At 44.4% G+C, this 24160-nt stretch overlaps 1 protein-coding gene across 5 annotated transcripts in view; it reads right to left on the bottom strand.

The window, feature by feature from the left end:
* PDGFC (platelet derived growth factor C) overlaps positions 1-24160 on the bottom strand; it is a 242344-nt gene that overhangs the window by 217973 nt on the left and 211 nt on the right. For 3 of the 5 annotated variants that reach the window (XM_060400711.1, XM_027956339.3, XM_060400710.1), the window contains exon 1: positions 23233-24085. In XM_060400711.1, the coding sequence (XP_060256694.1) occupies positions 23233-23503 (271 nt within the window). In that variant the 5' untranslated portion in view covers positions 23504-24085. Of the gene's footprint in view, positions 1-23232; positions 24144-24160 lie in introns of those variants that run through there. The other 2 variants (XM_060400708.1, XM_060400709.1) reach the window with 2 other exon arrangements.

The raw sequence follows: 24160 nt of genomic DNA, 5'->3' as shown, positions 1-24160 counted from the left end.
TAACCTAAGCAATATATTTAGGCAAAAGGATGACTCTGTAGGACTTTTAAATATTGGATATTTCCAGTAAGTACAACTTTCTTCTAGAGCTTTACTAAATATCGTATTTTACCAACATCCTCTTTCCACTTAAATAAATAAGGCATTTTCTACAAAATTTAAAAGAAGCCATGAAACAGTTAGAAGCAAAGAATTTTAAGTCATAAAATAATGATGGTGTTAGTCTAAATTATAGGTTAGTTACTACACAGAGACATATGACGATACAACCAAGTTTTTTAGGAAATGTAGTATTTATTTATAGTCAGTTATCATACTTATTACCATGAAGAAAATTAAAAAAGAAATCTTCAATTCTTTAATTTTTCAAATTTCTAAATCTACATTTTAAATACACACACACAAAAATGTCCTTTTATTAGCCACTAAAATCACAGATAGCACTGGAACTTAATCCATTAACGTTTTAAGATATGAACCATTCTTTAACCTGGTATCTCTTCTAGTACAAAGACCCAAGTTGCATACAAAATGGGAAATCAATGTTGGCAGCTAGACAAGAATGTAAATAGCACAGGCCAAGTCTCCCCAAAGCCCACAACACTGCCTGATAAATGAGACACCTAACACAAAACATTCAATAAATTGATCTACTAAAGGACTGCAAAAGCCAGTGATATTCCCCACCCTTCCAAGACACAACCAAGGAAATTTCCTTGGTATTTTCTATTAATCTGCACAAGACTTAAACACCCAGAATAATCTGTGTAGGTTTACATCAGTACCAAAATAACATTTTAAAAGATCAGTGAAAAATCTGTGATCATTTTTAAATTCTTGGGCATAAAAACAATTCATCTAAAAAATGGTAAAGGAAAGTTTATTTTCTGTTTTGTCTATTTTTAAGACAATTATTCACAATGAAAACACAATGAATTTTGTCTTTTTAAGGAAACATCAAGGAAATCTTAAAGATCAATGTTTGGACTGCCAAAAATCAAAAAAAGAACATAAGCACAATGTTTAAATTACTGAACTCAAAAAAATAAAATAACTTCCAAAATATCTTGGATTCTATTCCATTGCAAAGGAAGGATTTACATAGTCAAGCTTCATTTGTTCCGAGGGGAGGGGAGTTACTCTGTAAAAGCTTCTTTTATCCCACAAATGAGAGAGCCTCCCCTTTGCAGAAACGATGGCCACTGTAGTCACCAACTGTTGTGAAAACCTTCTCTTGACATTACTCATAGAACCCCAAGAGTCAGAGAGCCAATCTATGAAGACGTCTCATAATCTGGTTCCTGTCCATATTTCTTTTCCAGTATCAGCTAACCCTAGCATCAGGAGAAATCCGGGAGGAACCTAGGACTTTCAAAAGGATCATTAAGGATGCATTCACACTCAGATGTCATATCCACTGGGCAAGGTGATATTCTGTTTTCTACAAAACCCCTTTCCAATCATACCACTGCAGTTTTGTATGATCTCTGTCACTTGCAAAGCTGGACAAGTGCCTAACAGTGGGATTATAACTTGAATTACTAGATATCTTGGTCTTGTAAAAGTATAAAGGTAAGATGGACTCCCAACAAGTTCCTGACATTTTACTTTTCTTAAAAACGTATCCTTACAAAGGGGAGTACTTTCAAATGTGCCATAAAAAGACAGAAAAAATGTCTTCTTACCAAAAATATGCTTAAAAGTTGTTTTCTTCCCTCCAAACTGGTGTAATCCAGGTTCTCTCCTAGCAGAAATAAGACTCTAGATGGGAAAGATGAGGACTTACCCATCTAATTTAAAAAGCCATTCACAGGTACCAACAGGTCTACTGTATAGCACAGGGAACTCTGCTCAATATTCTGGAATAAACTAAACAGGAAATGGGGCTTCCTTGGCGACTCAGTGGTAAAGAATCTGTCTGCAATGCAGGAGACACAAGAGATGCGGGTCCAATCCCTGGGTCAGGAAGATCCCCTGGAGGAGGGCCTGGCAACCCACTCCAGTATTCGTGCCTTGAAAATCCCATGGACAGATGAGCCTGGTGGGCTACAGTCCATGGGGGTCACAAAGAGTCCGACACAACTGAAGCGAACGAGCACAAACAAGTAGGCAAAGAATCTGAAAAAGAATAGAAGCTTGTATATGTTTAACGCAATCACTTTGCAGCACACCTGAAAATAATCCAACATTGTTAACCTCCTATGTTTTGTTCAGACACTCGGTTGTGTCGGACTCTTCACGACCACATGGACTATAGCCCACCAGGTTCCTCTGTCCATGGGGATTTCCAGACAAGAATCTTAGAGTGGGTTGCCATTTCCTTCTCCAGGGAATCTTCCCAACCCAGGGATCAAACCCACATTTCCTGCGTTGCAGGCGAATTCTTTACTACTGAGCCACTGGGTAAGCCCCCATTATTGCCTATACTCCAATACAAAATAACAATTAGAAACAAAGAAAAGAAAAAAATTCAATTTGAAAAAAGAAAAAAAAATTCTATGCAATAGCAGGGGATGTCTCTCTAGTTAGACAAGTTTTCTTTTATATCCGTCAAACCTTTCAAGCTTTTTCTACATATCTCTTGTTAAATTTATTTCTAATTATTATATATCTCTATTGCAATTATAAATGAGATATTCATTCTATTTTATCTTTTTCCTCACTATAGAGATAGCTTTAAAAACATTCTATAAAACCACACGCCCACTTAAAAAAAATTTAACAATAAAGTAAAAATCATTTGCATTCTTTTTAAAAAATGAGAAGCCATCTATGTCCATGACGAGTAAGCAATACACTTGGGTGCCCCCAGCCTGGGAGTGAGAAGACCAAGGTATAACTGCTGCTGCTGCTGCTGCTGCTGCTGCTGCTGCTGCTAAGTCGCTTCAGTCGTGTCTGACTCTGTGCGACCCCATAGACGGCAGCCCACCAGGCTCCCCCGTCCCTGGGATTCTCCAGGCAAGAACACTAGAGTGGGTTGCCATTTCCTTCTCCAATGCATGAAAGTGAAAAGTGAAAGTGAAGTCACTCAGTCGTGTCTGACTCTTCGCGACCCCATGGACTGCAGTCTACCAGGCTCCTCCGTCCATGGGATTTTCCAGGCAAGAGTACTGGAGTGGGTTGCCATTGCCTTCTCCGAAGGCATAACTATAAATACCTTAATACATCATGTGTGAGACACAAAGCCAGTTTTCACCTCTGCTCAATTCAAACCCTTCAGAAGCAACAGAAGTGAAGATAGTTCACTCTCTCTCACAAAGCAAAACCGCAAGGATGTAAAGAGAAAGAGTTTGATCCTTAAGAGTCCTGAGCATCTGTACTGCCTTAGACTTATGCAGAAAGCTGGACACAAACTTGTCCAGTCTGGGGGCTGCCATTCTGTAAACAGCAGAGGGTATGGTTTTAATTTGGCTGTGACACCATAAACGCTGGCACACTGAGCATGTGCTCCCTGCCATGAATTCTGAACTCTCCCCTCCAGGGCTTGCTTCTGTTCTGTCCACACGCCAGAATGAAAGATGACTTGCCCATAGTCTCATATGATCAAGGCTGAGAAATTCCACTGTATTCCAAAAAAAAAAAAAAAATACATTCTTTGAATGACTTTCTAAAATAAAGACTTTTTCAAGAGTTTTGCCTTTGAGGGGATCAATCACACTTGTCAATCTCAAAGGCTAAAAAACAGAAAAACAGACTAAAAATAAGAAAGTACACATTTAATGTTAACTAGAAAAAATAAACAGATGGGTGGAAATAACTGAAAATGAAAATAAGTAAAACTCTTGAAAATGGATTTTTGAGAGTCATGCTCTTCTTAGAATAAACCATTGCAAGAAACATTATTACAAAGTTCTCTGTCTAAAAATAAGTTTCCTGGAAATGATACATTTCTTTTTTCTTGTGGAGGAAATCACATTCTAAGCAGTCATCATTATAATTTTGCCAATGAGGTTCTTTGCACATTCATTTTGCTCAGTCTAAGCAGAAAGATTAAAAGGCCCTACAGTGCACCCCCTTTAGTTCCTCAAAATGAAGCCGGACATTAGCTGTATCCTTGGTTGTGAAATAAGGCAGCTGACTTCTTAGAGCTCCTCAGCCATGAGCCAGGAGGCCAGAGGTCTACACGGACAGAACAAGCTGCCTTGGGTCAAGGGGGCTGTTTGCCTTTCATTTCAAAGATCTGCCATCTAATGGCTTCTAAATTCAAGACTTCTACGTCTTAACTCTCTGACACTTGACAATCATGGGAGATGAGGCATATGCATGGTCAGAATCTGAAGTAGGAAAAGGTGGCCTCTGCAATATTCCTGGGAGTTTGAAGAAGGTTGACGTGCCAGCCTTTGACTATCTGGTGGCTCAGACAGTAAAGAATCCGCCTGCAATGCGGGAGACCTAGGTTCAGTCCCTGGGTTGGAAAGATTCCCTGGACAAGGAAATGGCCACCCACTCCAGTATTCTTGCCTGAAGAACTCCATAGACTGAGGAGCCTAGTGGGCTACAGTCCATAGGGTCGCAGAGTTGGACACAACTGAGCAAATAACACACACACACACATGCACAGACTTGCCAACCTTGAATCCGTGTGAGCTGTGAGCACACAGAGTAATAGAGAGGTGGTGTGTTCCTGCCTCTTTCCCGGGGACACTAACTGGCCAGTTTACTCCTCATCTGGCACCCAAACTGTCACCAGTGCTTTCAAATTGGTGTCTGGCTTCTGCCTCCAGCTTCTCTTTATGATCATTCTGACATATCTTTTTTGAAAGCAACAAACCAAAACAAACCTGACCATCCGACGGATAGTGACTGATCTGTTATAGGTGTAAAAAATATGAAAGTGGAAGGACGTCTCTGGCAGTCCAGTGGTTAGACTCTGAGCTTCCCATGTAGGGGCAGGGGTTCAATCCCTAGTTCAGGAACTAAGATCCCCCATGGCATGACCAAAACAAAAAGAATATGAAAAATTGAAGGGAAGACAGGCCTTTACGATTAGGGACTACTGCAGAAGGCCTTTGGGCTTCCCCCTACACCATCCCATAGACCCAAACCTATTCCTTATGTCAAACAGAGCTTTTCATATTCAATGAATAACTTTTTCAATCTTTTATTTCCCATCAAATAAAGCTGACTTTTTAAGAGACTTTGGTCTCTCCGAAGTCTAGGCCTTCTGCTTCGAACCTTCCCCCTTTTCTAGTGAATTCTCTTCATCCTTCAAGACCCAACTGGGAAGCCTCAGGAGAAGTCTTTCACGACAGGGAAATGGAATAGCTGTTCTTCCTTCAGGTTTCTGCATACCCCTCTGGGGTGTCGCAAGTCACGTGACTGTCAACATCACAGACCCCAAGCACCTCTACGGGTTTATCCTCTTCAGGATGGGCCATGTTGCCCAGAACCAAAGCACTCCATGTTGATCAGATGGACCTGACTGCTTGGTTAACAGAGTTGCAAGAACAGAGGCATGGAGTCATCTCAGTGGGGAGCAGAGATGGGCTTGGTGGAACCTGTTTATTGGAAAGATTAAAAGTTGGTGAGGTCACAGCAGACCTTGGGACACGGGGAGACCCTTGTGACTCAAATTCTGGTCCTCAGCCCAACAGCACCAGCATCACCCAGTTCAGTTCAGTTGCTCAGTCATGTCCAACTCTTTGCAACCCCATGGAATGCAGCATGCCAGGCTTCCTTGTCCATCACCAACATCACCAGCCAACACCCAGGAGCTGCTAAAATGCCCTCTCTGCCCCCACAACTCACAAAATCAGAACGCATTTTACTGAGATCCCCAAGTGATTTATAAGAACATCAAAGTGAGAGAAGCAGGGATCCAAGCCAGAGAGGAGTAACAATCAGAACTCTACTGCAGGAAGACTGTCTGATATCAACTTCTTAGGTGTGACAGTTTGGGAGTGGGAGTGTGGGAAAAGCCTGGATCAAGAAGGAAGAGAAAGGATGTTTTTGTCACTAATTAGGTAGCCAGCACCTGACCTAGGGTGACTACAGTGAGAATGCAGAAATTAGAGATATAATTACTTTATCTAAAAATAGACATGTTAATATTCATTCACTAGCTTAACAATAATTCTGAGCTTGTTTAATCTGCTGTATTGTAAATAATAATTCTGAGCTTGATTAATCGACCATATTATACACTTTGCATGTTTGTAAAGGAATGATATTAAACAGAACAAATGCTATTAGTGTTAGACTGCATTCTCAGACTTGGAGTTCTAAGAGCAAGTGCAACTAGGAGGAATCAGAAATCCTGAAACCAGGAGAGTAACTGGGTGTGCTAATGGGACTCAGGCACCAGTGGACCAGGATGCCAAAGCAACAGCGAGCCACATGCCACCATCTGCAGAGTTTCACCGGGATGGGCCAGAAGCCTCCCCTGAATGTGGAGTCCCTCTGCACCCCCACCCTCTTCCTTCTCCACACAGGAAGCAGGCCTGGGTAGAGAGCCAAGAGATCCAAAGCTGTCCCACTGAGAGTTTTCATTATTCCAAAGGACTGGGAAATCTCATCGGTAAATTGTATGGGTGTTGACATTTGAAGTTACTCTAGAACGGTATACCTTTTAGGAGTGAGCTGAAAAACACACAACCTTACAGAAATATCCATCCTGGGACAGAAGGAGAATTCTCCTGCTAAATAACAGTCATAAGTAACAACAATAACATCATATTTTGATCAAGACCCAAGGGTCACGATCATTCAACAAACCCATTCCAAAAGCTTCTTTCCAATGATCACGGGCCGTAAAGAAGGATGCCGCAGGACGGTAGCACAGACAATCCTTGCCCTGCAGACGTACAGAGAAAACAGCTCTCTTTGGAGGGCATGGGAATCACGAGGTATATTCTCAAGCAAAGAACCACCATAACTTGAAACTACCCCCAACAGACTTTTATGTGGCTTCAATAGCTGTTAAAAAACAAAACAGAACAAAACTGTGTAGTGCTTACAACAGATGCTAAAGCTGCCGTGCAGAGACGCCCGGAAGGCTGGGCCTGGTGTTCCCCTACCTTTTATGACTTGACGGCACATTTTTAAGGGCGTCAGCACCAGGAAAATCAAGTAAAAGTCATCAAAGAGGTCAGTGACCTAGAGATCATCATACTAAATAACGCAAGTTAGACAGAGAGGACAAATATCTTATGGCTTATATGCAGAATCTTTTAAAAGTGACACAAATGAACTTATTTATAAAATAGAAACAGACTCACAGACTTAAGAGAAGGAACGTATGGTTACCAACGGGTAAAGGTTGGTAAAGGTTGGTAACTGGGACATGTATATGTCAGTCCCAGTCTCCTAATTTTTATACTACCGCAAGGAGATCCAACAAGTCCATTCTGAAGAAGATCAGCCCTGGGATTTCTTTGGAAGGAATGATGCTAAAGCTGAAACTCCAGTACTTTGGCCACCTCATGCGAAGAGCTGACTCATTGGAAAAGACTCTGATGCTGGGAGGGATTTGGGGCAGGAGGAGAAGGGGACGACAGAGGATGAGATGGCTGGATGGCATCACCGACTCGATGGACATGAGTTTGAGTGAACTCCAGGAGATGGTGATGGACAGGGAGGCCTGGCGTGCTGCGATTCATGGGGTCACAAAGAGTTGGACATGACTGAGCGACTGAACTGAACTGAACTGATAGGTAGCCACGGAAAAGGCAATGGCAACCCACTCCAGTACTCTTGCCTGGAAAATCCCATGGATGGAGGAGCCTGGTAGGCTGCATTCCATGGGGTCGCAAAGAGTCAGATACGACTAAGCGACTTCACTTTCAGACACGACTGAGCGAATTCACTTTCACTTTTCACTTTCATGCATTGGAGAAGGGCATGGCAACCCACTCCAGTGTTCTTGCCTGGAGAATCCCAGGGACGGCAGAGCCTGGTGGGCTGCTGTCTATGGGGTCGCACAGAGTCGGACACAACTGAAGCAACACAGCAGCAGCAGCAGCAGCAGCAGCGTAGGTAGCCAACAAGGACCTACTGCATAGCACAGGGAATTCCGCTCAATATTATGTAATAAACTATAGGAGTAAAGAATCTGGAAAAGAATGGACACACACATATGTATAACAGAGTAGCTGTGCTGTATAGCTGGAACACAGGAGTGCGCATCAACCACACTCCAATATAAAATAAAAACTAAATTTAAAGGGTGAATTTGAATTTCCATGCTTCTTTTTTTAAATCTCTGTAGCTTTGTATAGGTTAAAGTCCTTGCTAACACTGGTTTCCGTTGTGTCTTTTTCACATATATTTTCCATGTCCCTCTTTTCCACATAAGTATTTTCACTGATGCTGCCCTAGTCACTGCCTTCACGTATCTTTCCTCCAGTTCCATCTTCAGGTCCTGTCATCTCCTTATCCCTCTAGATAGACAGGCCAGGCAGAAACACCTACTTTCCTTACTTTTTCTCTCCTGTTACCTAGGACGCATTTAGCTGGACCAAAATCCCACTGCAGGTCTCTCTCCAACCCATCAAACAAGCAAACAAAACAAACTTTGTTTCCCTTTCCCCTCAGAAACCATTTCAGTATTGCTTTCCCTTGATCCCTAAAGCTCTCCCCAAACCCTCACAGACTATATCTGTCTGCACTGGACTCCATAAACATTCTGCCTTCTACTTCTGCACTGCTCATCACATTGAAGGGTTTTTGCTTTTGTTCTGTCTTTTTATCCGTCTACATCAAAACCTCATGTCTATTCATCAGTCCTCATTTTCTTGAAACTCTACTGTATTTTTTACTATTGGCCAAGCTCCTTGATTCTCCCTTGATTTCTCCCTTCCTGGGCACTCGCCTCTTCCTGCCTTAAAGTGCCTCCTTCCTGCCTCCCTCCCACCCTTCCTTCCTTCTTGATCTCCTTCCCTTCCTACCAGCCCTCATGTTTCTCTATTTGTTTCCCCCTCTCCTCCCCTCTTTGTTTTCTTCCCTCTCCCCGAATGACTCTCCCTGCTGCTTCTGGACTGCAAACGTGGGGTTTCCTTGTCCTTCCGCTTTACCCCTCCCTTCCCGCAGCCCACATCCTGTCTCTTAATGGCCACACTCCACAAGGAACCAAAGGTAGGTCTTCACCTGGCTTCATGGGCAGCTCCACTAGGGCTCGTAGGGAGCTCACGATGGTGCTGGAGGCACCCTTTCCTTGCTGTGCCAGCTTCCTCTGGGCCTCCCTTCCCACCATCCCCCACCCCGGGATTCACCCAGAGGTCTCCATCACAACAGACTGCAAGACAGACTGAGGTTCCTGGCTTTCCTGCTCTGCACGTTTCCTCAGCAGCTGCCCCTCTCCACCTCCACTCCAGCAGCCCAGATTCTGCAGGAACACAGGTGACTCATCTATCCAGGTGCCTCTGCTCAGAATGCACTTCTGCCCTATCAACCTCCCTAACCCTATTCTAAGGTCTTAGCTATAAATCCTCCTGCCTTTCCTTGCATTCATGGCCAGTGCCTGCCTCATCTCCCTTCTGCAAGATAAGCTGTTGAAGGCTGTGACCCCTCCTGGTTTCAGGCAGGTCCCAGGTCACTCTGTACTGAGATCACATGTGACCACCAGAATGCTGCGCTATGTAAAAGAGGTTAAGAGGCTCTGAACCAAGACCACCAAGAATCTGATTTAAAGGCAGACCCTAGATCTTTCACAGGCTTATGGTCATGTATCCCATATTCATTAAAAAGAGGGGGAAAAAAGGAAATGGCAAGTCACACATTACACAGAAGCTATAATATCCACCATTGTCCCTTGTTTCTCAGGCCCGTGGAGCTGGAGCAGCTATTTCCGCTGCCAAACTTCCCGCAGGAACACTTGAAAGCTGCCAGTATGGTGCGATGCCACTAGTTTTCAGAACTTAGAAAGGCTCATTGATTTTTACCGAGGTTTCTTACACAATCCACTTCCTCTAAGGCCAGGCAAGCCAACCTTGATGGAGAGAAGTTCCAGAATGAATAAATGTTACGGTATCAACATAGAAATTATTTAGTTTCCTTTCCTCACTTCAATTTCCAAATTTATTTCTGGCTTCCGCTGCAGCTAGTCACCAGGACCGGTGTGCAGAACCACATGTTCTGACTCTTACCTCCCCACCCCCCGCCTCCCGTTCACTGGATGGCGCAGCCCTCATACCAAGCTTAGAGGAGGTCAATGAATGTCCTAATGCAGCAGCAACTCTCGAGGACTTTTACCTCAGCCTCAACTAAGAGGAATGAATGTGACTGTAGGTTGGTTATAATGGAGGTTTTATTACAACATTGGCAGAGTTACCGTAACTGTAAATCATAACTGTTGTTGGATTTCTACTTTACACAGTTGTAGTTACGGGTCTGCTCTTGTTAGCCAGAACAATTATTTTACAATTAGTTTGGACATGCCTGAGCCCAGAAGGAAAACGTCAATTTCAATCATCCTATTTTTCTTGAATAGAACCCAGGGCTACCAAAAATCAGGTCAGTTCAACTTTTCACACGTGAGTTTCTCACCGTTTTCCAAAGTTGATACCAGCATACAAGTCGATGTTCAGAACTGTGAGTATTTTTTCAAGCTGTCACATAAAATAGCAAAAACGGATTTCCATGCACCGAAGGAAAGCAAACATATAAACAAACCAAAAAACAAGCTTGTAACTTCATTTTTAAGGCAGAATATGGTCAGAGCCTGTAAACCATAATACACAACCCTGAATTCGGACTGCAAATCTATCACTGAAACATGTAGTAAATGACTCAATTTGTTTACACACTCTGTACCTTTTTACGGCCTTTCCATAAAGAAGTCATTACATCCACTCTCTTTATTTTGTTTAAGAGTGTTTGAATGAACCCCAGAACCACAAGCCAGTTAAACAAGCTCTCCTTAGCTGGACGTGGTCTCATATAATTCACCACTACCGGGGAAATTTTCAAAACAATGTTTGTACTTGGAAACACCACACGCTCCCACACTCCCAAACTATTTCCTGTGCTTTGTGCAGTTTTAAATGCCCAGCAGATATATTAAAGAAGTCCTCCTTTCCCATTTTTCCAAGTAAAAGTATAGCATTTGCACTTCTTCCAGAAGATTTGCACCTCTGAGTGTTTTGCTACAGTAGGTTGGCCATTTGGAAGTGACCACAAAGGAAGATTGCAAGGAAATTGGGATCCAGACACCATAATTGATTTCTGAGGATGTAAATGTTAATTCTCAAAAGGAACCTTTCTAGAGCAGTTAGTTTAAGAGGTGTCCACCGGTGCCCATTAAAAGTGATCAGTATACATGAAAGACGCATCTTCTACCATAATGAAAAAAGTACTAAGAACAAAAATACAGATTATTTAATTCTTAACATTTCATATTTAATCATGCCTGTAAACATCAAGCCTATGAACAGTCTCAACTAGGAACCACTTTTTCAAGGGTTAACCTTTATCAATGAGGAATCTAGATTCTCTCAACATCTCTCAATATCTTGGGCAGATTTTGGCCAGGAAATGCCTGCTATTTTTGATTGTTGATTCTTCTACAGAAGGTTTTGTGACTAACACAAAATAAAGATACAGCTGAGGCCATCATATACATCTATGCTATACAAGAAACTGCATCTGAAACTCTAGAAACGGTAGTTTGCTATGACAGCTCATCTCCTGTATCACAGAGGCAACTCATTTCCATGCGGATCTCCAGATAGAGCGCACTTTAGTTTACAGATAAAAGTAAAAGCAGTCACAAAACATATGCGTTGAAATACTGCTGCTTATTTAACAGGAAGCCACCCCAATACCTTTTATGACCCACAACAGAAATCTATTACCAGCAGGGGAGACCTGCCTCCAGGACACCCCATCTCTGGCCCTCCATGAGCACTAGCCAGCTTGGCTTCTTGTCTTTATGGAGTTCAATCTCCATCCTTTGAGAGGCTAATCAGATGGCAAGTCACACTCTAAGAATCTAATCTATCTCCAAGGAAAAATATGAAAGTGCTGGAAGTTACTATGTTTTCCTGTGTTCTTAAACCATGTGTACCCTCCCATCACCATCAAGTTTCAAGTAAGATACATCAAAAATGAACCCTGAAGTTCCCCTTTTCTCCAAACCTAGTAAGAATTTTCCAGGAAAGAACTTGGATTTTTTTTTTTTTCTTTTCATCTGTTCCCATCTCTTAATCACATTCTAAGCAAATGATCCTTCTTCATACAGTGATTTTAAACATCGCCTGCCGCCACAGAAAAAGACATTATAACACTTTAATGACTTACAATTTGCATTTATAATCACCTCAGACCCTGAATGTGTGTGGCAGTAAGGAAACAAGCTGTGATTTATTCTTCAGCCAAGGGAAAAAAAAAAAAAAAAGATAAAAACATCACTCTTTAAAAGACAGATGTCCTTATAAATACCCAGCAAAAATAACTGCCAGAAACAACACGAGATAAGCACCACGGAAGGCCAGCTTCTGTTGTTAATGGTTTCTGATCTCTGCACTGATTCCCAAGGCAGGTGCAAGGGCCAGCTGTGCATATTCAGAGCAAAGAAGCCGAAGACCATCTTGCAAAGGCTGAAAAGCTTAAAATAGTGTCCACTCAGGAACAAGGCTTTCCTGGAATGCAAATAGCCTGACTTCAAAAAAATGACATGAGATGCACACAGCCCATCCACCAAGCGACTGCATTCATTTCAAATCCTTAAATACCTCAAAATATTTCTAGCACTGTGTCCAAGGAACCAGGTCCAACCTCCTGCATTTCCATTACCTCACAAGAATTACTTTTCCAGGAAACTCTTTTCCCTTGAAAGTGCAAAGGCTGTTTCCCTTGCTCCTGTCAGGGGAAGAGCTTCATCACACTAACTGCAGGTACACTGCCCCCTTACCCCATCCTGGTCCTGCACCCCGCCTCCTTCGGCCTGCCACCCATTTCGTGAACCAAGTGAGAAGTTAGCTCTTTGTTTACTCATGTAAATAGCAGGCAGCAGAGAGCAGTGTGGACACTGGCTTCCCCTATTTGAGTTTCTGCCCCCAGACAGGCTCAGAACTTCCCAAGAAAACCCCAATAAGCCCTTCTCTGCTCACACCAGTGCAGAATTCTGCTGCCTGCCTGCCTATAAAGTAACTGGAAGCTTCTGACCAATCTTAAACATGGAGACAATCTTTTGGTTTTTTTTTTTATTGAAGTCCAGTTGATCTACCAAGCTGTGTTAGTTTCAGGTGTACAGCACAGTCATTCAGTATATGTATGTGTATGTATATACATACTGAATATATACATATGGATACTATATATATCTTCCCTGGTGGCTCAGAGGTTAAAGTGTCTGCCTCCAATGAGGGAGATCCGGGTTTGATCCCTCGGTCAGGAAGATCCCCTGGAGAAGGGCATGGCAACCCACTCCAGTACTCTTGCCTGGAGAATCCCATGGATGGAGGAGCCTGGTGGGCTACAGTCCATAGTGTCGCAGAGAGTCAGCCACGACTGAAGAGACTGAGCACGTACATGCGCGTGTATATATACATATGTGTATATGTATGTATTTGGTGTGTACACGTGTGTATATATACATGTGTATGCATGTATGTATTTGGTATATATGCGTGTATATATATATGCATGTATTTGGTGTGTACATGTGTATATATTCATATGTATGCATGTATGTATTTGGTATGTACATGTGTGCATATACATATTCTTTTGCCGATTCTTTTATTTTATAGGTTATTACAAAATATTGAGTATAGTTCCCTATGCCATACAGTTGGTCTTTGTTGCTTATTTATTTTATATATAGTAGGGTGTATATGTCAGTCCCAAACTCCTACTTTATCTTTCTCTCACCTTTCCCCTTTGGTAACATTGAATTTGTTCTCTATGTCTGTTTTGTAAATAAGTTCATTTGTATCTTTTTTACTTTAGATTCCACACATAAGTGACATATATCATATGACATTTGTCTCCGTCTTTCTGACTTAGTCTGATAATCTCTAAGTCATCCATGTTTCTACAAATGCCACTGTTTCATTCTTTTGTGGCTGAGTAATATTCCATTATATATGTGTATGAACCGCATCTTCTTTAACCATTCATCTGTGAATGGACACAGGTTGCTTCCATGTCCTGGCTGTTGTAAACAGTACTTCTACGAACACTGTGGTGCATGAACCCTTCTGAATTGCTTTTCGCTGGATGTATGCCCAGTAGTGGGATTACTGGGTCATATGGCAGCTCTATATTTCCAGTGTTTTGAGGACCTGCCATACTGTTTTCCATAGTGACCACACCAATGTCCATTCCCACCAACAGTGTAGGAGGGTTCCCTTGTCTCCATACCCTCTCCAGCTTCTATTGTTTGCAGATTGAAGACAAGCTTTTCTGGAATTCTGTTTGTGAGCTGCCAACCCTGCAGGAGGCACTCCCTGCAAACAGCATCCGGCCCTTGAATCTTCCCCCACCTCTGCTAACCCTGGGCCCCAGACTTGTTTCTACTCTCTGATGCAGGATGTCCTCGGCCTAGAACCCTTTCCTCTTTTTCCCTCTTCAACCCTGTTTCAAAACATGTCAGCTCCTTTGTGGGGGCTTTTCTCCATGTGCTTCTTTCCCAGGTTGAATCCACCACCTGGTCAATCAGCAGAGCTTCACAGAGTGCGAGAGTATGGTAAAGCCCTCTGCATTCCCACAGCACCGGGAGCCCAGAACCAACAGACGAGGAGATGAACTCGGAGCCACAGTCCTCCCTGGACAGAGCTTTGCAAGGATGAGAAGTGAGTCTTCTTCTCTGTATATCCAGCACCGAGGGCAGAGCTTAGCACAGAGTAGACGCTTATAAATATTTGCTGTTTAAAACAATGTTCTAATAAAACACTAGACCATTAAGTCATGAAGGGGAGGCACGTGGCTCTGAGTCCTGGCCTGGAGTCAGATCCAGATCCAAACATTTACCAGCTGTGCGACCTTGGCTACTTAGCCAGTAAAGCCTCCGTGTTTTCCCTAATACCACAAGGGGAGGTTACAGAGAGATAAACTCCATACTGTCTGCAACTGCTGAGCACAACAGTAGCTCCTAACAGGCTCTCCTGCGGGGTCATCATTAAGCATCAGAAAACCAGAGGCTTACTAAGAACCCTTTCGTCCCATTGAATCGCCCCCAAAGGATGCTTCCAGATTCTGCCCTTTCCAGGAGCGCTTCCTGGTTTCTCATCAGAGCTCAGTGGACATAAGAGCAAGGCAGAACCGTATCCTTATACTTCTTATCATCAATGGACCTCACACTGCTGGGGATGCTGGTTTCCTCAAAGAGCCAGACATCCACTTTGCCTCGGCTCCTCCAAACAAGGCAACAATCCAACACACACACCCCTCCCCGATTGAGAAATGGCTCAACTACTATGCAATAGAGAAAATGCCAAATACAAAAAAAAAAAAATCACAGATTGAAAATTAAAAAGGAATTAAGCCTAACACTAAGAAAGTAAAATTACTGAAGCCAGTCTGGCAAAGATGGTGTGGCTTTGCAACAAGGCGGATGTCCAGGAAGGAGGCTGCTCTGTCACCAGTTCGAAGGTGGCATAAGAGGTCTGATGTGGAGGCAGGGAGCAGGTAAGAGGAGCTGAACTCCGTTTATAACGTATCCTCATAATGTAAAAGACAAAATGAGCTGATGCTACCAAAAAACATCACTCGTAGTAATGTGGCTTATATAAATATAAGAAAGTAACTCCTCTTTATAACTGCAGCTCAACTATTCTCAGATGTTGAACTCTGCAAACACAATTTTTTATAAAGGTAAGTGAATCCTGTTTTAGGAAAGCATTCAAGTCCACAGGTATAAATTAATTTCCTTGATGCCCTTGGCTTTAAGAGCAATCTGAACCTCTGACTAGGAAATCCTGTAATATAGTGTAAATAAAGGCTGAAATCATTCACTAAATCCACTGCATAAGAATAACAGGCTGTGCACCCTAGAGCTCACTAAATCACGTTCACCCACTCATTTCGATGGTACTTTTACCAATGAGACATCCTGCTAAATAAAATGTTCAAAACTGCCAAAATAAAAAACAGAAAGCAAAAGAAAAGCTCCCTGTGAAGCCAGGTTGTCAGTCTTCCTCTTCACCATCCTCAACAAATACGGCAAAATATGCAACAAACACTGTTCATCCACAGACCCACTGAAAATAAGACCTCAACACATCACAGTTCTAGAGGAAGTATTTCAAGTCATTTGCCAAACTGTCATATTTCCACCACAACATCATTATTACAATAGACATTAGCCAATTATGTTTAATTAGCGTGATTATTCTACGATTGTTGTCCTTCGTGTTCCCATAAACAATGTTTCAGGATCAAAGGAGTCCCACCTCCCCTTACATCCCCCAAAGCATGAAACCTCATAAAGCAGCAAAAAAAATGCTTTTATACGGAGTGTTGGAATTTTGACACTAGAATTCCATTTGCCTAATTGGTTCTCCTCGAAGAAAAACAGATCAGTACATGAGCCGTTGAACTTGGCTGCCCTCCAGGGCGACCTTGACCAAGTCACCTTGGTGGTCCAGGCCTCACGTTAAACATCAGTGGGGACAGATTCCTGGGACCCCTCCAGCTCTAAGGCTCCACACACCAGACTTACTGCTGATTTCTAACCTGTGCACCACAAGCAGAAGGCGGGAAGCACACTGGTTCTGGAGTTGTATCAGCCATTCAGAGTTCACCATCCTGGGCAGTGCAGGAGCCTGACCACACGTGGTCCACCTGCAGGGTGCCTAGCAGAGTGGCACTTCTAAGACAGTCACTAGCACCACTTCTAGGAAGCCTACGCACCGAATTGGTACACTCCTGGTAACGTGGGACATTTACCAAAATGACAAAGTAAAACTCTCATTGGCATCTCCCATCCCAGCCAATAAGCAAGTGTCTCTTCCTATGAAAACAGTCAAGCAATGTGAAAGCTCCAGTGTCAAAATGCCATCTTCCAAGATGGCCTGCACATTCCAGGCAATGCCAGAGTCCTCCTGGAACAAGACACTAACATCCAGAAGCATCCAACAAATACTCAACATATGACACCCTCAGTTCCCCACCCTGGAGCATCCACAGAGAACAAGTCAGACAGGGCTGTGCTCTCAGGGACCTGCCATTCTACAGGGTGGGGATCAGGGCACGGAGACAACAAATAAACCAATAAACAATGAGCAGAATACCAAAGAGTGGGTTCACCTTGATGTGATGAACAGGGGTGGTTAATGTAAGTAGTTAGAAAAAGGGCCTCAGAGAGCAGACGGTCTCTTTAACCCAGATAACAGGAAGGTGATACCCAGTGCGGAGCAGCTGCTCAGTGTCACCTGGGGAAGCAGGATCCCCAGGATCAAGCACCTGAGTGTTCCAATCCCATGTCATCCGTGCCACGTCCCCTGCCCCATCTCACCCACACACACACCCTTGGCTCGAACCAAAGAAGCTGCAAGAAGAAGGCTTGAAGGAGGCTGTACCCTTTTTTCCTCCCTGGGTCCTTCAAGCTGCAGGTGCATCGGGCCTGAATGCCCAGCAGTGGGGAGAAGAGACAGAAGTTTTAACTCCATTATGAACTAAATTGTCCATAGCGGAAAGTGTCAAAAGGCTTAATCATCAGAGCGGCAGGCACAGAGATTCATCAGGAAGGAGGCCAGCAAGGCTAGGGCACTGCCTCCGATGTCCAGAGCTGGGCCAGGCACAAAGATGCTCCATCTGTCCTGGAGGAGCAGCTGGGCTCCTTCCCAACCCTCTGGGGATGTTCCAACTTCCACAATTGGTGTGGTCGTACCTGGGGTTACTAGCCAAAAATCAACCACTAGACATGTCCTCAGGAGACAAGAAAGAGAGATGCAAGAAAAAAATATCGCAGGTGGAGACAGTGGTAGAGAAAAATAATTCACAGAGACCGCCTTAACCAATGAGTTATACAGAAATGATATAGCATTATATACACCAGAGATCCCCAACCTCTGGGATCAAATGCCTGATGGTCTGAGGTGGAGCTGATGTATTAGAAATAGAAATAAAGTGCAAATATATGTAATACACTTGAATCATCCTGAAACTATCTCCCCACCCCTGGACTGTGGAAAAACTGTCTTCCATGAAACCCATCCCTGGTGCTGAAAAAGGTGGGGACCGTTGATACAAAGACTTTCTGACTACAGATAACGCTTTCACCTAAAATCATCAGAAAAATTAAAATCAGACAAAGTAAATGAAGGGACTTTTATTATGACTTTTACCATGTTGATTGCTACAAACAGAAACTTCCACTTTGCTTAATATTCTGGAATAACCTAAATGGGAAAAGAATTTGAAAAAGAAGGCATAAAAGTGTATGTATAGTTGAATCACTTTGAAATCCACCTACAACTAACACAACTATGTTAATCCACAAATATAAAATATAAAATAAACTTCATATAAAATAAACTCCAAAATAAAATAAACTTAAAATTTTAAAAATGAAAACAAAACAGAAACCTTTGGGGAAATGTTTAGCAGTCTTGGGGACTTTGGGGAGGGTGGATATTAAAAATGCATTGATTCCATTCTGACCTATTTATCACACATTGCATGATCATTAGATTTCTATTTCTACAAAAAGTCTTCAATTTACAGGTGCAGCAAAATTTTAGCACTGAAAATTTTGAGAAAACATGAAGTGGAAGAGAATGCCCAGAATATACGTAAGAAATCAATTTTAGGAAGGATGAAATAAGAATAGACCAAGCTAGGATCCCAGTGGCCAAGACAGGGATCTACGAAACACAACAAAGAGGAAAGTTTAGGGTCGGCAGCTAGCATCTACTTAAAGCTATTCACAAATGATACGTAGTCCCTGAAGCTTCACACAGATCTTTGTACTTTCTAATCACCTTTTAGAAGTAATCACCAAGTATATCAGATTAAGCATAAAAGCTGAGAGTTGGTAGGATAAGTAAAGTTACCATAAAATAGAGGGGGTTTTTCTGGTCACCTCTTGTGAAAAGCAATATTCATCATTACATAACAGTACTTCACTTCTTCCACTTCCTCAACCATCCCAAAGAGAGCAGAGAACCAGGAGGAAGTTAAAAAAAAAAAAAAAAAACCCTAAACAACAAAAATAATTGTCACAAAGGTCTTTCATGACAATTTACAGACTAACAGGAAAGTCCCTTGAGTCCTTGGGCAGAGTTCTTTACTCCTGGACAGTATTCTGAGGATTGTGATGACCGGCTCTGCTTCAAATACAGCTTTGAAGCGGCTCCCTGAGAATGGTGGGGGGGGTGCTGGGTAGGGACATACTGGCCAGAGGAGGAGAAAGTTGGCACTGAAAATGACAGAAAAGCCACAAATACAAGATACACGTACTCAGTGACACATTACAAGGGGACCATTTGTCCCCAAAGTAAATGGCTTCACAGGCCACAAGAGTCCTTGAGGAAAAGAGCACACATGATAAATGATATGCATTGGGAGAGAGAAGGAGGAGGAGCTTACAAGGACAGGGAATTAGAAGTTCCACTCTTAGGCATAAAAGAAGCTACAAGGTATATTACACCAGACAGGAATGTAGCCAATACTTTACAATAACTATAAATGGAGTATAAACTGTAATCGTTGTGACTCACTATACTGTACATTACATAAGATTAAAGACCAACTTTACTCAGTTTTTTAAAAGTGATGTTTATAAGGACAACCCCAATAGAGGCATGTTCCAAATCTACACTCACAATAGTTGAAGAAGATGAAGTCAGAAGCATGTTTCAGGGCTGTGGGTGATTAAAGACGCCTGTCCAGTGACACAAGGCAGGTGAGGCCTTAGTCCAGACACTTGGGATTGGCGTCTATTGAGGCTACACATGTATGTGCCCAGTCACTTAGTCCTGTCTGACCTTTGTGACCCTATGGACATAATCCACCAGGCTCCTTTACTCTGTCCATGGTATTGTCCAGGCAAGAATATTGGGGTGGGTTACCGTTTCCTCCTCCAGGGCATCTTCCTGACCCAGGGATCGAACCCCAGTTTCCTTCAGCGCCTGCCCTGGCAGGTGGATTCTTTACCACTGAGCCACCTGGGAAGTCCAGCTGGGGCCACACACAGGGGATGAACAAATAAGCTGAGTTTTGTTTTGTTTGTGATATATAGGGTTCCTTCTGCTACAGTATCTTGGAACTTATTCATTTCTTGGGAGGCATCCTCTTCTAAAATAAGTGCACACAGATCACAGTAATTTTTCCATGGGCATGAGTGTACAGGTAAGAAACCCTGCCTACCTCAGCGTTCTGGTTTTTTATCTCCCTCTTTAAGTGAAATCTGGGTGGAACTCCTTGAGACTTCATTGCTAGGAGTCGTGTGAAGGATGAAAACACAAAGACGGGACTTCCCTGACAGTCTAGTGGTTAGTACTCGGCGATTTCACTCGGGAGGTTCAATCCATATTCGGTGGGGAACTAAGATCTCACAAGCCACATGGCACGGGCAGAAACAAAAGACACAGAGGTAACAGGCGATACTGGAGAATACAGTTATCTTTACAGTAAAGTGGCAAGAATTGCAACATAGTTTTAAGTAAACATCCAAGTACTTAATTAACTGGGTAAATGACACTGATCTCCCAAGGATAACTTTGAAACACCTCCCTTGCCCCAGTGTACATCCAAGTACCCACACTGGCTACAGCAGTCAATCTCCATTTATAACACGTCTCAGGACACCCAGCTGATCTGAAACTGAGCAGGCCTGGGGGTGTGATGGGGTAGACATCACAGGAGACTTTGGAATACTCCAGAAAAAACAGTCCCATGGTGGAGAAGGGGTCCATGAAAGTCAAAATGAACTCCTGTGGTCATGACAGGTCAATTTGGACATTTCACATTTCGCACTTAGAAGCTCTTTCAGAAAAAGATCCATTACAAACTGGGCCAATGGCATTTTTTAGGTGGCATCCTCAGGTAGGTCTGTACTTTCAGGATTAGACACTTACCTAAATTGAGAAGAGCAACAGGGCGAGCAAAAATCAATCAAAATTCAACAGGAGGACAAAAAAATGCCCACTTGACTGGGTGGAAAATTTGAAAGTCACACAAACTGTTCACATTCCCCGGGGGAATCTTAATCAGCAACTACCTGTTACCCTCGCCTCCTAGAACTTGCCTGTGCGGGGAAAATAGCTCTATACCGCCCCCTAGCGTTGATCGCCTCGCTTCTCAGACTAAACACCGCAAGGTGAGTGGTGCCTCCACCTCAACTTACTTCCGGAGGCCAATCCTCATAGGGCTAAACATAGCCCAGTCCTCTGCCCACAGATTAGGAAACAACCAAGCTATTTTTAGCGTCATGCATCTTAGGAAGAGAAATGGCCCAGTCTCTGATGGCAACAGAATGTGCGTGGCCTGACTTCATGAACCCATCCCTCAGGAGGGTGTGCACCTACACCAGGTAGTAGCCTAGGATCCTGTGAAAGTTCTGGAGTCTGGTTAAAAGGGATGGTGGCACATGGACCACACGACAAAATGACAAGGAAAGGACAATGACGGGTACAAGTCCTAAAGGGACTCAGGAACATAAGAGATGTCAGGCCAGGCCTGATATGTGAGAGCAGCAGGAGAAGAGACCTGGGGCAGGAAAAGCGAAAAACAGAAGCCAGAAGCCAGGAATAGCATGCATACTCATTTTGAGAAAGTCTGTCCAGTAAGAGGCAATATTTTGAGCTTGACATTTATTTTACATGAGAAAGAACAAAGGTTGGTCTGATCCATTTCCTGCCAGGGTACAGCTGGTGCTGTGACTTCTTTGATCACCCCTCTCCCAGTCCTCTGCAGTCCCCGTGATTAGAGATGGATCCCTAGGCTGCCTTTTGATCAGCAGCTCAAGCAGCCTGCAGGTGCCATGTGCCATCACATCAACAAGTTGTAAGAAGCAGCCACATTAAGTCTAGCTGATGAATGTGATAGCTTGTCTTGCTGCCGGTACAATAAATACACATAATGGCTACAAAGGTCCCAAGAATCCTTATTTTCTCTCCTTCTGTACTTTAGAACTTTCTGTGCTTTCTTAAAGGTGAACACTTTGGAGAGTTTCAGTACAAAACTAAAGCTTGGAAACGCCCCCAAAACATAGAAAAAATGGTGCTCAGACTTAAAAACACGGCGTACACCATTCCAATCTCCTAAGTATGCTGCTTATGTTCATGTCGCCTGGTTAATGAAGAGACAGCATTCTTGCATTCTAAATAGATGGCACACAAAGCAGTAAAAATATGTACATTTCTTTTCAAGTAAAACTTAGAGCCACTGCTTGTAAACAGGGTGTTTAATATTCTAATTTTAGACAGCCTGCATTAACATTGTGGTTTCATGTGCAGTATAAAATTTCTATTTACAAAGTAGTCTCAAAAATGACTTCATAATGGTAGATCAAGAGCAAAAGAGTTTAGAAACTGAATGATGTAAATCATATGGAGTTCAGAGGCTAAGCAAATTACACACCCTGAAGCAGCCCTGGCTTCATGAAAGGAGCCTTTCTCCAGCTCTGTGCAATCCCAGCCCAAGGGAACTTGCATCTGAGAGTTTTCTAAACATTTCAGGTACACTTGAAAGCTGAAAGTAATTCTCATTTCCTATGCAGGATTAAGTCGTTTCCAGCACACACAAAATAGCAGCCACTCACCATCGCATATAAAAACACACCACCAGAAAGGTAAGGGCTAGAGTACAAAGGCATATTAAAAAAAAAAAAAAAAAGCGCAAGAGAAATTCATTTTTTAAATACCTCCTAAAGACATCCACATGACCTCTTGACCGCTTTACTACCTATTTATTGGTTAATTGATGTCTTTCCACTTAGAGCGCTTCAATTAATGAGGTTGATACACGTCCTGGGACAACCCCTCCCCAATCCAAAAAACTCTGAGTAAAGTCAAACACGCCAAGACTCATTCGTGTTGGCTTCGGATTTAAAGGCAGTTCTTGAACTTAGAACTCTGGCAACAAGAGTTCTTGCAAGGCACGCTGGCACCGACGTTCCCCAGGGCTCCCCGAATGTCCCCTCTCCGGGTGCGCCCGCAGAGACACTCACGCCGCCGGGCTGGAGCCACGGCGGCCGCTCTCGAAGTTGCAAACTCCGCTGAACCTCCGAAAGCCGGTGCCTGCGAACACGCGCGGAGGCGTCTGTCCCAGCGCGGGCCGGGTGCATCCCGCCCGGGTGCACAATGCGGCGCGGGAAGCGAGCGGGAGAAGGAGCTGGGGGGGACTCACCGTTCTGCTCCTTGTTGCTGCCGAGCTGGAGTTTGCTGCTCAGGTTGGACTCAGCCCGGGTCCCGGGTCTCTGGCCGGCTAGGGCGGATGTCAGCAGGAGGAGCCCGAAGAGGAGCATTGGGCTGAGCGGGCGGGCGCGCGGTCGGCGGGCACTTGGGGAGCGGGGCTCCGGGCCGGGATCAGCGCCGCCGGGGGAGGGCCGCGCCGGGCGGGACGCGCCGCGCCTGCTCTGGCCGCCGAGCCTCGCGGGGCACTTTCCACATACTCCCATCCAAGACTTTCTCCGAGGGCCCTCTTCTGCGTCTCCAGCTTGTGCCGAGGATCAAAGCAAAACCTGGACCTGAACCAGTTTCCCAAGGTTTAAACAAATCCTGCGCTGTGCCGAGGCGGTGGGGGTGGGGTGGGGGCGAAGGCGAGGGAGGAAAGGGGGGTGGGGACGCGGGGAGCCGGGCGCGCCGAGGAGTCCCTGGCGAGGGGCTGGGAGCACCTGTCAGCCGGGGGACGGCACCGGCAACGGGTTGGGGGTCGCGCGGGGCCGGCCGGCAGCCGGGTCGGCGGCGGGCACTTTCTGATCAATAACAAAGCTGCCGATCGATGCGCTCTCCAAGCGCCGCAGCCGCCCCGCCCCCACCCCGAGGGGGAGGGGAGACCCAGGCGCGAGCGCGGCGCCGGGGCCGGGGGTCCCGAGCCGGCCCGGGTCCAGGCCGAGGCCGCCCGGGGCCGGGCGCAGGGAGGCCGAGGGACGCGCTCCTCGCCCGGCGCGCAGCGCGGATCCGGCACCTGGATGCGGGTCCCGCGAGCAGCGTTCTCGGGCCCGGGCGCCCTCGCCCGGCGCAGCTCTGGAGGTCGGACTGGGGTCGCGCCGGGGGCGCTCGCCGTCCCCTCCCCCGCGCTCCGGCGGCGCCGCGAGTGGGCCCCGGGCGCGCAG

Source organism: Ovis aries, chromosome 17 (assembly GCF_016772045.2).
Source record: "Ovis aries strain OAR_USU_Benz2616 breed Rambouillet chromosome 17, ARS-UI_Ramb_v3.0, whole genome shotgun sequence".
Lineage (NCBI taxonomy): Eukaryota > Metazoa > Chordata > Mammalia > Artiodactyla > Bovidae > Ovis > Ovis aries.
This window is presented reverse-complemented; position numbering and strand designations above follow the sequence as displayed.